Below are 18,092 nucleotides of genomic sequence, written 5' to 3' on the forward strand. Positions count from 1 at the left end.
ACCCATTACTCAGTCTTCTCTCCGGGACTATGTTTGAGTCTCTCTGGAGGGAATCTGGTGCGTAGAACCCGGTGCCCGAGAGGCGCTTGGAAGGATGATAGATGGTGCCTCTACGAACAGGCACCAAGGAACTCCACACAAATCCTTTACACATCCTTCCCCACTCCCAATCAGTAGGCTTTTCTGAAGCGTAGGATTTGACACTTGTTTTTAGAGCTCGCAGGGTGTTTAAGTTTTTATTTCACTTGTTCTGGTTATTTGGACTGGGTCATAGAGATTTTATTTCGCCTAAGCAGGTCTTTGAACAGAGCCAAGTACTGATCATGCAGGTGACCCTGGAACAGTCCATCTCCTCTCCTTGAACAGACATCACCAATAGCCCAATATTTGTCTCATGCATGCATTCATCCTGCATGTGATTTTATTCTGAGATTATTGACAAGAATACATCTTCATACATTACAATACTTATGTGCCCTTGTAGTGGTGAAAATTGTGCTCCCGAGTTCCATCACTTTGGGATCACACAGCTCGCAAACAGCCGGATAGGCAAAAGAGCTTTCAAAGTTTAGGTTAAAACCTGCCTTGGGAAGAAGCATGTCAAGCCAAAACAAAAACAGTTTGTGGCACGCTAAAATTGGTAGACCATTTAGGTGAAAACAAGAATGGGACTCCGAGATCAGATTGAAATATATGGGGTTAAAGCCTATGCATAAGACTTAAACAGCCAAACCGATCATATTACACAGCAAAACCAGCTATGCTGCTCTTAACTGAGCAGCCTGATAAATGAAACAGTTAATGTTTGATACCATCTCCCATTTTGATCCACTCATAGCAGTTCCACTATTCTATATTTTTGCCTCTTTTTTGAATGCAAAGTTACGAATATTGCTCCATTCTCTACGATACCTATTTTTTTAATCCTCTGCACAATGACTTGGAATTATGCAGCCCTCATGTACACTCTTCGTCCCGCCAAGATTTAAGCCCCAAAATATTTCCTTATTTCCTGTTTTGTTCCTCCTCTTGCGCTAGTGGATCAAGAGATGCAAGGTGTTAAAATAAGGAGGTTTAAGATCAAAACAGTTGCGGCTCCTGTGGAGTTTAAATGTCAAACCAACACGGAAGTCTGAAAAACCTTTTCTTTGCTCCTTGTGCTTTTGCCCTTTCAGCCTTCCCTCTCTTATTTCCCAGCTCCATTCTCTGAATCTAACCCTGCTGGTGGATTCAATGCCTATAAAGCTCATTCACCCCAGGACCAGATTCAAGGAGTCTCCAGGGAACTTAGAAAATGACTGTACACTTTACCAGTAATGGGCCCTCCGGGAGCCGTTCCCCATCAAATTATACACACTCGGGTATCCTGCCTAATAAGAAGGAGAGAGAAAAGGCTTGCTGACACAGCCAACGTTTGCAAACAAAAAGTCAGGACAAATTTAGCTTTGTTTGACAGGGTTGGATTGAAGATCAGAGGTCTCTGGTCTTAACCTAGAAAGTCATGCTGCAAGCCTGTGAGAATTTGACAGGCCTGCAGCTACCCCTGGCAGGTATCTTGTGAGCTCCAGATGTTGTTATATTATCATTGAAGACAGAGTGGGTCCAGCTTTTAAAGAGAAACGGCCCTGCCCTTCAGAGGGATGACTGATTTTACAGCATGAAACGCGGTAGAGCTGAAAGGGCTACCCAGCCTCCTCGGTGGGAGCAGTCACTCGTCCGTGTTTTTCCTTCTCAGCAGAGCACTTCCTCGTCGCGTTACTGGCGACCGCCATGAGAAACACGTTTCAGGAACATTCAGATGTGCCCTGACACATTTACTGATTATTTTTTAATGGCATGAAAACATTTGTTCTGAAGATCCTGCAGTACAGAAACTACTAGTAACGGTATAATAGTTTCTCTCACACTATTTTATCTATTTCCTTTATTTTGCTACTGCTACATCACTGTTCCTGGGTATTATAAATGGATACAAGTGCACCTTCAGAGAATAAAGAGAAAACCAAACCAAGCACAGCACCACAGAGAGAAAACTTAAAAAATGCTGAGGTTCAGCATTTTCTATCAACTGTTTGAAAACTTGACTTAGGTCCTAGCCTTAACTTCTTTAACCATCAGCTCAATAGTACAGAATCTATTGATTAGAAAGTACCATCACCTTGCATTTTTATCACATTTTTCATGCAAGAATCTGAGATCACCATGCAACCAATTCAGCAATAGCTCCTGTGAAGTCAGCAAGTACTACCCCAGCCAAGGGGTGAGGAAAAGTGATCCAAAGAGAGGTTAAGTTGCCCAAGGTGTCACAGTGACAGAGCTGGGAACAGAATGTATAAAACTACTACAAAAAATGCAGACAGCTGTTCAACTGGTTACAGGCAACCCTTTCTCCTGCAGTCTTTTCTTTCTGGGTTTTTTGGGGTTTTTTTTTGGTAAATATTAATGCATTTGGTATTATTTACAGAGAGGGAACTGGAGAACAGGAACTTAATATTCAGGTCACATCGCATTATTTTAGAGAATTAGGAAGAGAATAAAGATTCTTATTTATCCATAACGCAGCCACACAGGCTGAGGGGCATTTCATATTTTCTCACTGACCACCTCCACTTTCGGTCTGAAGGCCATCACCTGGACCCAAAGAGAAATTTACTCTACACGTTTATGCTCCCCGAGCCCTTAACTTGGACTTCTAAGCAATCTGTACATTTACTCCACTCTGTAACCTTGCATATTGACAATTAAAATTATATAATCAAGACCTCACGATTTATTATTACTTGGCACAAATTATGGCAATATGACTTAACCCTTCCAAGTTATTCTAAACCAAAACATCCAGGAAGACAATCTTATGCCCAAAAGAGCTTATAACCAAACACACACACAGGGAAATTGAGATGATGCACTTAATTACAGAACCTTAAAATTATTCCATTGCAAAAATTACTTTAAAGCATACTGATAAACAAGTTACTCAGATATATGCTGTTTTACTTCCCGCTGTATTACCCTACTTGACACTAAATATTTTTGAGGAGCAAGGAAAAAGAAAGAATATTTAATCCACTAATCTCTGGGGTAAAGAATCAACTGCAGCAAAATTTTGCTTTAATGCTAGGCAGACAGGGAGAGCAACCAACCTCCCCAAAAGCTGTCCTTTGATCTCTAGCAGGTTAATATCATAGGTCAAACGTCTTCCCTTCTGACTGCATCTGAAATCTTGGAAGGAAGATGCACAAATACAGCCAATATGCCATACTTTTGACCCCTGCTTTTATGCCCTTTCGAGTCCCTGACCCCCATTTGTTACACAAACTACAGAAGTAGATGAAAGGAAGCTAGCGCACTAGCTGGAGACTCAAGCTCCTTGAACTGTGGCTTGAAGGTAAGGAAACTGTGGCTTGAAGGTAAGTAAGGAATTTAAACCCGGATCAATCTGAACCTACAGCATTTTGACAAGAGGCCTTCAAAGAGAAATCTTCTCTTCCCTGCCTGGAAAATAGCGAGATATAGATCCTTCCAAAATGCACTTTAACCTTAGGAGTTTTATACTTATTGCTCCCATTCTCTCATCGGTCTTTTCTCACTTTCTGGAATGGCATTCATTTCAGTAAGTTACTCCTTTTGCTTACACCATCATGGGAAGAGAAGCCAGCAAAATAACATCATGGAAGAAATTTCCAAACTCATTTTGGAAAGTGAGTTCTACGGATTTATGAAACTCAAGCCCTCAGGAGAGGGGGGCAACTAAAACCAATGAAAACAACAAAACAAAATCCAAACGAACCTGAAACAGTCCTTCCTCCCCCAAAAGATTTAAACTAAAAAAAGAGTGCTTGAAGACTCCTCATGAAATTTTAAGGCTAGAGTAGTATAATCTCCAATTTCCTATCCCAAACCACGGACTAGAACTGTGATGGGAAATAAATCCAAATTAAATAACAGCAGAAGCGATCTCCTTTTCTACTCACAGTTTTCCATTATTACAGATTATTGTTTACTATCTGCAAGTTGTGATGACAAAGGAATAAATTATGAATTCTTTTATATAACGGCCTAGATATTTAAAATAAACTCCGCATATCTCCTACATGCATTATGTACCGAGAAATGATGTAAGACTTACCTTTTGAAAAACTTGATAGTTGGATTTAGACCATATGTCAAGCTACAGTAGGAAAAAAAGAGTTATATATTACCACACGTGATTACGGAGAAAAAGAAGCTAAGCGGCTGTCCAAATTAAAAGAGCAGGCAAACAGATCTATGGAGACATATTTCTCAGTTCACTATTCTGAACCATTGCCTTTACCTCTTGCAATCCAAGAAAGGGAGTTAATGATGTAAGATTTCCTTTGTATTGCAATGAAGAATGAACATAATTCATCACAGTTTCAATTAAAAAAACTGTATGTACAAGACCTGTTGAATTAATGCGTTCTCTTTAAAAACAGCAACGTCTTCATTTGTATGGGGTTGTGGCTGATCTATGCAAATATTCATCAGCTTCAGTCTGTTTCTAAAATGAGGGCATTTTTACTAAGTTTATGCTTGTCTTGTGTCTGAATAAGTGATTCAGTTACAAACGACAAAGAACGTTTAGCTGAATTAAGCCAAAGCACTGGTCTACTGGGGCTAAATAAAACATCCCTTAGGAAACTGCATTTACATTTGCAGACAAAAATCACACTGAAAGAGATTTAAGGTTGTAGATAACTGCACACATCCATGACTTAAATGTGTGCTCAACTATATACAAACTGAAAGAACAAAACTGAAATAAGTTTTATTAGCCCCAGAAACCAGAAGGAAAGGCTGTCCTTGTTAAACAACCAAATGGCTCACATGTTAAACAATTTCAACTGACATGTGAACGTTCTTTTAGCCCGGCCCTGTGGAATATCTTGTATTCTGTCAAGGAAAAGCAGCAGGGAAAAACAAGAGGAACCTCCATCAATCCCAGACTTGCAAATCGCTTTTTTCCTACAGATCGCACTGTACTCAACAATTCCATATGCACAAAACTTGTCACAGGAAAGGTGTCTGATACAGCATTAACCTCAGGAATCTTAGTCTAGACAAAAGAAAATAATTTTTTGAGTGAATTTATGAAGCAGGTATAGCTCCTCTAGTGCTTGATAACATGGTTGGACACACGTTTTCCCACAATGGCGGTTTATCTCCTTTACTATAAGGTACAACTGATTATTTTAATTATGTCTTATGTGCCCATAAGTCCTAGCTGAAATTACAAGTCTTTTAAAAGGCACAAAAGTTAGAGTCTGAAATGACGGAAGTCATATGAAGTGAGTAAAACACACTCAAGGGGGGTGAAGGAGGAGAGGGGGAAGGATGCTGAACCCAAGCAATTAATTCCCATTGCTAAAAATGTTCAGAATGCTAAAAGTCCCCATTCTTTTAGGAGTAACACTGTTAAGTGGCCCACTTCTAAATACTGGTACAGAAGTGACTCTTAAGTCCCCAAACCTCAGTCTGGACAGGAGGCAATGTTAAAGACTTTAAAAATCACTTCAGGATAGATGTTTCATGGCTTAGTACTGCTGACCTTGCCGTGAGGCAAAAGGCAGCTGATGTCTCCATGCCTTTTCCAGGTTAGACAAGACAGAAGTACCCTGAGGCATGTACCTACAAACCTTTTTACACTTATTGGCTCCTAGGGTGGGATCAAGAACCTGTGTGAACACCAACGACACTCATACTCCACAAGCAGCAGTTCAGCCTGGACTTAGACCTGAGCTTGATTTAAGTGTAATAACAGACCTGTGTCTGTCGGGAAGGAAGCATCGCATTTCCATATTAGAAAAGCCTACATTTGAAAATAAAAAATTAATGCATATTTTTTAAAAAACTGTTTTCATGTAATTTAAGGCTTTCTTTGACTGCAGACAGAGTTGCTATAATTAGAATGTGTATATGGTTTTGCTAATCTCTAGTGATCAAACCAGGTACGTGATCCTCTCTAGTTAGACTCAAGATCAAAAAAAAAAAAAGTCCACTTCAGATGCTGCATTAAGATGAATTCAACAGGTTCTGAATGTTCATTAGTTGGCATGAAAATTGAAAAGCTGAAAAAGTAATGAGTGTCTGTCTTACAGACATGATGTTATCCAAGTTAAAAAAAAAAAAAAAAAAAGAAAAAGAAAAAGCTACCAACCTCCCCAAACCACATGCATACATCCTAAATGACTGCCCACCTTTCTCCCTGAAACAGAGGATTAAGGCAGAGGCGGATTAAAGAATGCATCGTTATAGGTCTATTATTCTTCAACTTTTCACTTTCAATCAAGACACACATTTGTAACTAAAAAACTGCTGAAAGCACAACTTCAGGGCATCCTCTGCATGTGAATTAAACTGGGGCTTTTTTTCCCAATGCCCCACTCTCCCCACCCACCCCCAGCATAAGTAACAAGAGGCCATTTTCTGAAGGTCGTCTGAACGATTTCAAAGGCGATAACAAATCAGAATGTTCCCTGCATCTAATATCAAACAGGTCCAGTGCCAACACTTATTAGAGAAATCGGATTCAACCCCCCTTTCACCCAAACACACACACATCCAGCTTTGAAGTGGGAAGAATGCAGGGATCAGAAATTACCCGAGAGACGGCTCTGCCTGTCTTTGAAGCTCTCCTTTGATACTACTATTTCTTCTCCTCTCTTATGCTAGGAGGCTAAAAGCTGCCTTTTCTTATTGATATGGGGTAATTAATGAAGCCATAGCATTAACATAACCCAAGTTCCTTAACATGATAATTCAACAGAGACACTTATGTTTCTTTAGTTAAGTCTAACAGATGCAAAAATAGGAATTTGGCTAGGCAGCGATGTTAAGTACCCACTCTAAATACGCCCTGTCAAGGTGGTTCTTGGTCTCTGCATCCAAAGAAAAGCAGGGTATCACTATGCCAAAAAATCCCAATACGTTTTTATTTTTATAGGCAGACTAGGGCTACTAATGGCTCAGCTGAAAATAAGCCTGCCCTGCAAGGGTGAGCTGCATAGCTTCATTTATTCAGGAATCAGGACAACACTAGTAATTAATTACTATCCATGGTTAAATTCCAGTGCACAATGAGTATGTCAGAGTTTGAAATTAAGGGTGGCACGGTGCCATCACTAAAACCACAGGGCTCATTAAAATGCATCAGTATGTGGTGGACGCAGTGGGTTAGTACAGTAAGCAAGAGAGACTGCAGAGTGATCAGCATCCAGAACCCACGACATGACACAGGCTGCCAGATCTCACCTATTGTTTTTGCAAAGTGTCACCAAAAATGTCTAAGTTATGCAGATGGCAACCTGGCAAAGACATATTCTGCAGGGTTTGTGAATAATTCACGAGAGAAGTACGTGAAACACTTAAGAAATGCAATGATTCTTCATCCGTATAAGCAAAGCTTGAAAATAAAACCCCAGAATGTAGTGTCTTATTTTACTCGCTGCAAGCTTAAGACTTCCATTTTTTCACCTTAATTTTGAAAGTATTTAAATCTCTAAGAGGGAGTTTCACTAGACTTCAGTACAGCAGAAACCACGTGAGGCTTTCACGTAAGTACCTGTCAACCTACACAGTACAACGTACAAGCACACAGTAAGCTAAAACAACCTGGATAATGCACTGTCAGCTTTCCTGTGTAACCGCTAGTATGCCACCATGCACAGTTCCACAACTATGAGCATCACCCATATTTGTTTTATTTCTAGATTTGCCTGACTAATGGACCAGAAGACTATCAATGCCTCTGCTGTTTGCACTCACCTCTTCCCTTTTTCTTCCCAGTAATGCAAAATTTGCTAAAAGAGTTGTACTTTCAGAGATAAATGACGATTCCACTGATCCACAAGCAAATCATTGGCCTCTTCTGCGCACAGTCTGTTTTTCACTTATTGTCTGGGTGATCATTCAGTCTCCTGATGATGGCCGTTTCTTCTTTGTTGAATACTGTTGAATATATTTTGCTGCCCCAAACCCTGCTCTACTTGGAGAAAGCCCCCTCACTGAATTCCACTTTTGTTACTTAAAGGATCTTCTGACTTGTGCAGTTAGGACAATAACTCAACAGACCTTCATTCAGCTATTTAAGTGTAAAGAAGCACAACTTATCCAGTGTCCCTTCTTCAACATAGCTTACAGAAAAGACAGGAGCTTCAAAATTGCCATATTGTATGATACAACCTAGTTAACCTTATCGCTGCTGTTTACAAATATTAAATGCTTCCTAGGAATACATAAGCAAACCCCTATACCAACAGTTACTGAGTAAACTGCTCACTGGAAAAACGATCACCTCCTACTGTGAGCCTGAGGGTTCTCCGTATTTTTGTTATTTAATAAAGAAGATACTCGCTGATCTTCTCCTTTTTCATACTCTTCTCTGTCTCTTCTGAATGCTAGTGCATTTTTCCCCCCTATCAGGCTAGAAACTGAGAAGCTACAATAGTACGGTGAAACCTCACTGGGGTACTTTCCCAACAGCATCTGTTGTGACAGAGAAGGAATTGGAATGGACTATGTTTGCAATTGACTGTAATCGCTCATTCCCAGCAGGCACAGTAAGTAAAGCGAATCATTGCAAGAGCACAATCTTATTCTTATTCTCCAATTACCAGCGTAGTTAATTAGTGAAAAAGAGGGAGCCCACTGTTTGTCAATATGTGCTCCAGTTGGCAAAACTAGCAAGCTACGCACTTATTCAATCTTCCAAGCCAAATTTACTCATGATTTAAGTGGCTGCAACTCCAATTCTACTTAAGTCAAACAAAATGTTCCTATTTATACCTAATTCCTTCAGGTTTGCGAAAGCGCTGGGATGGCCCAATGGAATAGCAAACTGCCACGTAAAGGTCACAGGTTCATGCAGCCTTGCGGGAGCAGTCACATAGCCTAGCTGTGGACACAGAAAGCTAAATCGGTAGAAAACAGACTCCCCTGCAGACTGGCTTAAAGCAAGAAAATAAGCCAGGTGTTAGCACCGAGGCTCTGGAGAAGCTGAACTGCTCCCCGCTGACAGCAGACAAAGGTTAGTGCCCCGTGCCCAAAGCTGGCCCCGGTGAGTCCCGCTCTCCCCCTCGCAGCAAACGATGACAGAGAAACGGCATACGGCTCTCAAGAGAGTTAACCGTGAGCTAAACAGAAGCCCAACGCCAGATGCCGAGTTTCAGAAAGGAACTCTCTTACTTAGCTTTTCAGCATATATAGCATTATTATATTTCAAGGGAGCTTCAAAGGAAACTGGATTCATCAGAGAAAATGAGCACACCCAGATGAAGTGTGACACAGGAATCCATCAAGCACTGTCAGTGCTCTTTAGGCAGACTATCATTTCACTCCCGAGCAGAACTTGGGGTGAAGAGGGGCTGGTGCTGTAAGTCTGTATTTATATGCTAATATACAGGGAGTATAGTGCAGCTGCTTCTGCAGCAAAGTGGTATTTAAACCTGCATATTTGAATAATGCAAATCAAAATCAGGCAATTTTTGTTTTACTCCTTCTTAGGCCAATCCCCCGCCCTCCGAGTGAGAATCTCTCACCTGGGAAATACAGCTGTGCTATTTCCTTCAGCCGATCAGCTCCTGGCCTTTTCTAGAGAACAGAGGTTCAGACTCAGAGCCGCTGAACTCTGGGTCAGTACACAACGTGCTTCTGTGTGCTAAAACACAGTTATCGCTTTTGAAAGGAAAAGAAGTCTTGCCTCATTATAACATGGCCTATGGGTGCCAAGTACTCATCTTGATATAATGAACTTTTTATTTTAATAGGCTTCATAATCAGAAGAGAAAGCTCCAGAGAGAAAATGTGAAACATGGAAGTATTTAGTACTGTTACTGGCAAAGGAGAGTCCTGGCGGATGTCTCGGTAAGAGAGACCATTCCACCCCGAAAAGAGAAACAAGCTGAGCTGAAGGCCGTCAGGTCCCATTAACATCTCCTGATGCGCTAGAGAGAGCCATATGGAGTGTGTGCAGTCAGATGAAATTTGAGGGTTCAAGCAGGGTGAATTGTTCATAAAGCAAATCACTTGTGGAAACAGGTAACACTTGCTTTAATAGCTCCTGTTCAAGATGTGCTATTACTGACAAGCAAATTATTGAGGACTCCCTACCAATGATTCTCACAGTTGCGTTTATCAAGTTGAGCACAAAACTAGCCCAAGATTTCCCAATGGCTCTCAGAAAAGAGAAGCCTAAATCTTGGGCTATTGATATGCTGGTACACTGAAAAAACGTTTTCTCAGCAGACACTATTAACGAGGCAACTGGGGTCTAAGGTGATAAATTAGAAATTCAAGCAAGGGCTTCAGAGCTTAGAAAGAAGTCAGACATTTGGGTATGAAAAATCCAAGCAAAGCATGATAAATTTAAACCACAGTGTCTTTTGACAGTTTTATGTTTCTAGTATACTTGTGATGGGATTCCTGTTCTCTGTCATTTAAATACCAGGTAAAAATAAAATTTAATGTTGCTGGATATACAATAACCTACCTTGCCATCTTCAGTATAGACATTTTCATTGTAGCCTTTTACTATTGTCCGGTCAATGAAGAGGCTCCGCATCACCACTATCACTTTTAACACTTTTCCTAAGGTAACCTGCGAAGAACAAGAGAAGGACAAAAACAAGCTGAAGGAGAGTCGATGGTGTCTGAATTCACAAGACCATCAAGTTAACAGCTTAAGTTGATGCAATTTCAGTTTTCAATATTTTATAGACAGACCAAAATAAAAGATCTAAAACCACTGTATGTGTTATGAGGAAGAGATAGACTATAAAGTGCAGAACAAACATTCATTTGCAACTGAAAATGTATGAATTCACAGAATTCCCTTGTGTAGACATGACACTGCCAAGCAACACTCTCAATTTTATTAACACCACAACTCAATAACTTGTCAAAAACAATGAGCAAATGTGATTATTTTCAACGTATCTGATATTCTCCAATACAAGTCCCCTTAGAGAAAAATAATTTGAAAGAAGAATCGGACTCATCTAATGCTAGCTTTTAAAAGCATGCCATGAGTTTAATAGAAAACACTTTAGGTCCAATAAAAATGTAAAATTATTTAAAAGAGAACTACAGCTAAAAAGTAAAAGTGTTACATTTACAAAGGTTTAATTTTCTTCTGTGAAAGCGGTAAAGTGTAAAGAATAAAACTAGTATCAAGGAAAATATATAGGGTCAGTCAGAGTATAACAACAGAAATAAGCCTAAATTATATTATTGACAAAAATGTAATAATGAAGGCATTTTAATCTAAAAATCAATTTACATTTCAAAGATGAACTTGCACTTCAATATTGTTAAGAAGTATGCCTAACAGTTATTCCGTCTTTGTGTTTTGTTATACAGAGATTATGACAGAGTTTCTCCTCACCCACAAAAGCATGAAACTGAAGTAAAAAAGGAACAATTAGTTCATTTTAATATTTCCCAACCAGCAGCGGCTCATTTTCCATTGTCTGAGTTCCAACATTTCGTCCAATATAGATTAACACAGGCTAGAACAATTGTGTTTTTACTGCTAACTTCAGCAGACAAATCCACACCCAAAGAAATCAGTCAATATGCATCTTTATTGATTTGTTACATGTTTTTCCTTTTTAACTCCTGCTAATGACTCCTACCTACCACCTTGTTTCAACACGAGTAACCTCAACCTGATGCTGACCAAACTAAGAGATTAACAGGCAAATCAACTCTGAAGTGCCAAGATGCTTTCCCCCTCCAAGGAGGAAGACAGAAAATCTGGAACAAAGACTCCACCTCAAAGCTGATGCAGGGACCATGTTGCTGAAGGAGGGTTAGGAGAGGAAACCTAGGAATGGGTGGTAGGAATGGAATGACGATACACAACTCTGCAGAACAGTTACCCAAACTACTCTAAATGCTGCTTATTATATCACTATATAACAGGACAGAGTTACAAATCCTGAAAAGAACTGATGACAATTCTTTGGCATGGGACATGGAGAAAGCAACTCTAGGACAGAAGAGTCTAAACAAGGGGGAAGCACAAGTTGACAGCAAGAGAGAGGAAGGGTAATGAGAAGGGAAAAAAAAGATAAGACTTCAAGAAGGCAGGCTGCTAGGTATAGTTTTGTAAGAACACGAAGAGGAAAAGCAGGTCAGAAGAATGGGTAAAGTTTTGAAGAAAAACGTTACAGGCTGAAGTAGGGTAGCTTGTACCAAGGCCTGAGCCATGAACATACCATGAAGAGCTTTTTCTGGTTCCTACCTTCTTACAATAGATTGGGATTTTCTGAACATGTATGGAACTGCCTAGTGTTCTCAGGCAACCATATCACGGTATCAGGTATTGTGAATTTGGGCTAAATGTAGTATCTTGCTGGGACACTTTGTAATAAGACCTAGTTAGTCTGCAAATAAAGGAAATTGGCAGAGTTATTTCAGCACCTACCACCGTATCAATTAAGTTAAAAATACAAAATCATGACCCAGAGGTGCCTGATCTATGATGCTGATCATCCACTAGAATCAGAAAGACAGTTTTGTCATAACTGCTAAGATGAGGAAATGGAGTCACTTTGAAAAAAGTTGTCAGCACACTTAGAGTTAACAGGTTTTTATTTATTTTTCTACCTTAGTAAGACTGGCACTTCGCTAGGATATAGGTCTGCTGAGAGAACTGACTCTTACAACTTCACACTAGCCATCAACCATATACAGTAGAATTAAAAGGAGGAAAAAAAATTTTAAACAACAAGAAAAGAAATCTTAATTACCACTAAGAGCAAAAAGGCTGCCCCACAAACACCCAGACCCAGCTTTATGTGTAATATTTTCTACTTCCATCGCCTTCACACACTTTAGGGGATGCTCACTTCTTTCCTCTTCCCTTACATTCTGCATTCATGATAACTCACATTGCTGCCAGGTGGAAAAAAAATTGGATGAAGTTGATTTGAAGCCTGTGTGGGATGTTCCTGAAAATCCTGAGTAAACAGTGGAACGTAACAAGCTGAAAAATCCCATGTTCGGCACTCCAGCTTGCTTGAATATACATATTGCTGGCCTCAAACCTCCCCACAAGATTTACCTGCACAAATGCTTTCAAAATGCTTCTGCATTAGCTCATTGCTCCTTCCCAGATCATCTGTTTTCACACCCTTCCAATGATTCACACCACACTTTCAGAATCCGTCACAGCTACCCAGACCCCAGCTATCATCCATCACGCAATACTGAAAGGTCAAATTCTGCAGACGGGTCCGGAACAGTAGCCTCGATCACCCACTTGCTTGAAGGTCGAACAAGCAGGGTTACACTGTCTCCCACATGCATAAGGAGCTGTGTAACCCCATCCTTAGATGGGTACCTAAGACTGTGAGCCCCCTGAGGAAGGCATTAGTGTTGCAATCTCAACCTAGACAACAGTTTGTGCAGGGGGGTCCTCTCGGGAGTAGGGGCACCCAGGCATCGTGGTAATACAAATGAACGATCGAATACACTGCAGCTTTGGCCGGATTAGTGCTAGGTTGTCTGAATTAGCTCTTACAGTGCTCTGGCACTGAAATAGAAAACTTTCCTATTTTGTGCCACTGTTTTTTTGACATGGGATTCCTGTAGATTTTACGCTGGCTGGAAGAGAGATCGGGACTTTCAGATGATTTTTGTAGGACCGTGTCATCAGTTAAGTCTGACAGAAGTAGAAATTTTGTAAAACTAAGCGTAGCTCAAAGAAATTATAGTTCATCATTTTAACAGCATTGAAAGAATGAGGCTAGTAGTACAAAGAATGAACAGCCTGTCACTAGACTGGAGGATGCTGTTAGATTTGGAAGCCAAAAGTATGCTCCACAGCTATTTTCAGGGTAAAGCACATTCCGTGTTGTACACAATAAATGGGATACCCTTTATTTTTTCCTCTAATAATCAAGACGTATAACTGTTTTCAGGACTTGATGTTCATCTCAACCGTATTTTACAAATCATGTTTTCCAGCAAACCATTTTCTTTCAATGCCTGCTCAACTTAGCTAACTGGAATCCATGTTCAGAAAAGATATATGTATGGAGTGTAATTTACACCTATAGTCATACAACTGTGTCCCTACAGATTACCTGAAAGAAGGTAATAAAAAACTAATGGCTCTGGTAAAAACGTAATTTGATAGTTCTACCCTAAGCTCCAGTAGTGCAGATCTCTCCTTCTGGAGGTCAAGACTGACCCAGATGGTCCCTATTTAATGGGCACTAAAATGTCCCTGCATTTCCACAGATACCAACCAAAACTTCTTTCATTATACAGAAAAGATACCTTTCAATTGTGACAAAAAGGCAACAATTTCCTTTCTAAGCTAACTTTTCCTATTAAATTTCAACTTCTTCTGTCGATATCCTGTTAAGACAGCACTTGGCTTTTTAATATTTCGCCTGAAGGATATAAGCCAACTCTTTCTTGATGTAGAAAATTTTAATTCAAATCAATACGTGTGCAAGGTCACTTTAAAATTCAATTAATATGAATGAAAAAATATGCCCCAAAGTTCTATGAGCTGAAAATGGAACAGTTGCAACTTAAATATTTCTGTAGCTTCTGTTTTGGTCTGCGTAATAACAATGTACTTCTAACTTCCTTTTAACTAAAGTATACTAAATTCAGACACTTGAGTTATTCATAAATCCCCTGCTTCCTAAAATGGCAAGCTCCAGAAGAAGGTAGGACAGGCAGCTGATTGAAATCTGCAATATTATGCAGCTTTTCTGACAAAGATACATAAAATAAAAATCTTCTTGAAATACCCCAGTTTTAAAAATATTTTGTCTATCAGCAAGATAAATTCTCAAAGAGCATATGACAGACACTGTATGCCAAGAAAGGGGGAGAGGGAAACAGAATAATCAGTCAGAATGGCTTAGATAATTTCTTGTAAGACTGATAAAAAAGTTCCCATTTAACATCACTTATGATTGGAAAAGAAATAAGTCCCTCTCCAAATAAGTCAGAATTGGGGTCAAAATTAGTTTACGAAATGAAAAGGATCAAAATTAATTTACCATGCCAGAATTCTGCCTGGAGGAAATAGCTTGAAATCCCCCCCTTTAATTTTGCCTCCTCACTGAAACTGATACCAAATGAAAAGCCCTTTTACAAACAATTTTAAAAAATGCATTAACAAACATTCTTTCTCCAAATTTATTTAAAAGTTTGATATTAGGAAAATGCATGCTGACAACACCAAGCTCCAACACTTTGCAAAAAATTCCCAAAGCTCCAGATTTCCTCTCAGCATCCCAGGGAATTTGCTGCTGATTTGAGCTGCAGATGCTCTGCAATGCAGAGCTAAAAGAAAGAAAACATTATTTTCAGTTAACATGGGTACCTCCCTGCTTGTATCAAAAGGAGCACAAGTTTGTATTTTTATTCACCTTAGAAAACAATAAGGCAACATACAAACCAGAGATGTACCCAAGCTGTACGTATTTCCAGCAAAAGTCCAGACACCTGCTCCTTGCCATATACCCAGCCATAAGCTTGTCCTCCCACTTGTGTATCTACCTTACTAATCAGTACAATGCCTGGAAATCATATATATATCTCTCAAGTGAAAAATAAGGTTTTATATTAAAAATAAAGTAAAAAAACCCACCCAGACTTTCAACTAGTTATTTTTTTTCCTATGTCTCCTCTGCTGCTGGTATGAATGCTGCGCTCTCCCTCACATGCTCATTATTCTTTAATGATGCCTATTTGTAAATAGCAAGATAAGATGCAATTAAGCCATTAGAGTCTAAATAAACAAACATACTAATTAGGTTCTTTACAAGGATTTCTTTTTTTATGTAAGGGCTGGAATTTACCTTTCATTAATCTAACCTAATTGCAATAGTGCATGATAAAAAGTCAACATAAATGAAGGACTTAAAATGATTTTGCCATATTAGGGATGAGCTGGTGATCCTCTCCCTCGGTAACATGGCATATTCTCTTAATAAAGTGAATAAACCGGCACAGAATATTGTTCAAAGGTTAAAAGACAGATTTTGCCAGTGGCCAGTCACACTTAGGGAAGGGTCACCCTAGTCCAGCATTTCTACAGATAACGAAATGGATTCTGTCTCTTTTTCCATTCTAAATTATAGCACACCAGGAATTTTACAGGGATGAAAAAGATGTCTGATCTTGCAGAATATAAATCTACGGGAATATCAACACAGACCTGTGAGCCTTTGGGACTGGACAGCAACCCTGGGGCACAGGAATCCTGTGGAAGGAGCAAAGCTGAGGAAATTTCTTGGTCTTCCTCTACTTTTTCTACTCTTGCTCACTTTCCCATCAAAAGACCCTTCCTCATCTTCGTCATTCTTATATTAGACAGAGAATAATTTACAATTTACTTGCCACCTCCTGCTCATATACTTTGCTGATTCAAGACATTCTTCCTCCACATATGTGACCTCAAAAGTTGGCTTAATGCTTTTTAAATGTTGGTTCTCAATCTTAAGAGACAAACTGTGAAGCCACCACATTCAACGGTCTCACTATGAGCTCAGAGGTGATTCCTCAAGATCCAGCTTACACAAGAGATCCTTAAACATCCCAGTACCTCCATCAAACACCAAAACCTAGCTAGTGTCTCCAACAGAGTAAATCCCTAAATTAATGTTCATCATATGTGCCTAAAATTAGGTGCCTAAGCCACCAAACATGATCATCAAATCTATATCCCTACCACAAACGTGCCTGCCTCCATCCAGTGCCTACTTTGCACTAGTTTCCCAATGGACCACCAGACTGGTAAGGAGGAACACTTACACTGCCAAGCATTTTTAGGGAAAAGACATTGTTTTGAAAATAACAGCATTAAATTGTTTCCAATCAAGTATGATATCAATACTAATTTCAAATCACCTAAGAAATTCCCCCCCCCCAGTTCTTCAAGACCAGAGCCTCTTGAACAAAAATCAGTTTGGTGGCCTTTGTTATTGGGCAATTAATAAATTTCAGAATCCATTTTTCCAACAGAAAATAATAACGATTTTATGTAAAACACTGATAAACAAAAATGAGACACAAGAAATTATTCAGTTTTAGTGAACAGATGTCTAGCCTATTTGCAATTAATACAGCCCACTTCCATACAATCAGACTGTTTAAAATGCTGAGAACAAGACTTGAAAGTTGAAATGCAAATGTGTCTGATTTTATGAAGAATGAATAAAATTGTATAAAAACATGTTTCATATTTTTATATGAAAGACCTAGTAAAAATCTAGGCATCAGTATAAATTTATAAGATTAATTTATCATCAAAAATTTCTAAGATAATATGAAAAGAAGAAATCATTATTTCTGCCATGAGCTTTGGTTTGGCAGAAACAATTCAATTTTTCAAATTGGAAGTTAGTTATACATATCATTATCCTCTAGAAACAGTTTAAATTACAGAAAACTATTCAGTTATCTGTAAAAATCTTTACCCAGTGTTTGTAACTTCTATAGCAGTGCTTTTATATAGCTTTACAAACACTGGGGAGACAAATGATTTTAAAGACAAAGTAGTTCCCAGATGAAGACAAGAAAATAAGTTTCTACACCTGACTAGGACTGGCTAAGGAAGTTATATTTGTGAACTGGAAAAGTGGGGCTAACGTTTACCGTTTTCTAAAATATTTCTGATATTAATGAATGAATGAATTGTACACAGGAATTAAGTGTTTCACACTGAAAAAAATATTCTGAATTTTGATAACACAAACAATTATATAATAATCACACCATCAAGTTATCTTATTAGAAAAAATAATGTATACCTAGGAATACAACTAATTATTCAAAACAAGCAAAAATCTAGGTATTTTTCATTAATTAAAAAAAATCAATTCATGTTTTCTTAACATATGAGATGAGGTTTACCTATTTACAATTCCTGGCATTTGACCAACAAAATCTCACAAAAACCTTAAGGAGTCCGCAGTTCCCTCTGCTGCTGCTGGAAATTAATTTTGCATAGCATTGTTATTAAAGCTGATATAATTCTATGTTTAGTGTTTTTTTATGCATAGTGTGATTAAAAGATTAATTGAAAAATCACTAGTGAAGAT

At 38.9% G+C, this 18,092-nt stretch overlaps 1 protein-coding gene across 7 annotated transcripts in view; it reads right to left on the reverse strand.

The window, feature by feature from the left end:
* The window catches only part of MED27 (mediator complex subunit 27), a 96,467-nt gene that overhangs the window by 8,296 nt on the left and 70,079 nt on the right, over positions 1–18,092 (reverse strand). For 5 of the 7 annotated variants that reach the window (XM_075170594.1, XM_075170591.1, XM_075170589.1 and 2 more), the window contains 2 exons: positions 10,508–10,615; positions 4,130–4,171 (listed from right to left, as the gene is read on the reverse strand). In XM_075170594.1, the coding sequence (XP_075026695.1) occupies positions 4,130–4,171; positions 10,508–10,615 (150 nt within the window). The remainder of the gene's footprint in view (positions 1–4,129; positions 4,172–10,507; positions 10,616–18,092) is intronic. The other 2 variants (XM_075170593.1, XM_075170590.1) reach the window with 1 other exon arrangement.

The sequence above is a fragment of the Calonectris borealis genome, chromosome 21, assembly GCF_964195595.1.
Source record: "Calonectris borealis chromosome 21, bCalBor7.hap1.2, whole genome shotgun sequence".
NCBI lineage: Eukaryota > Metazoa > Chordata > Aves > Procellariiformes > Procellariidae > Calonectris > Calonectris borealis.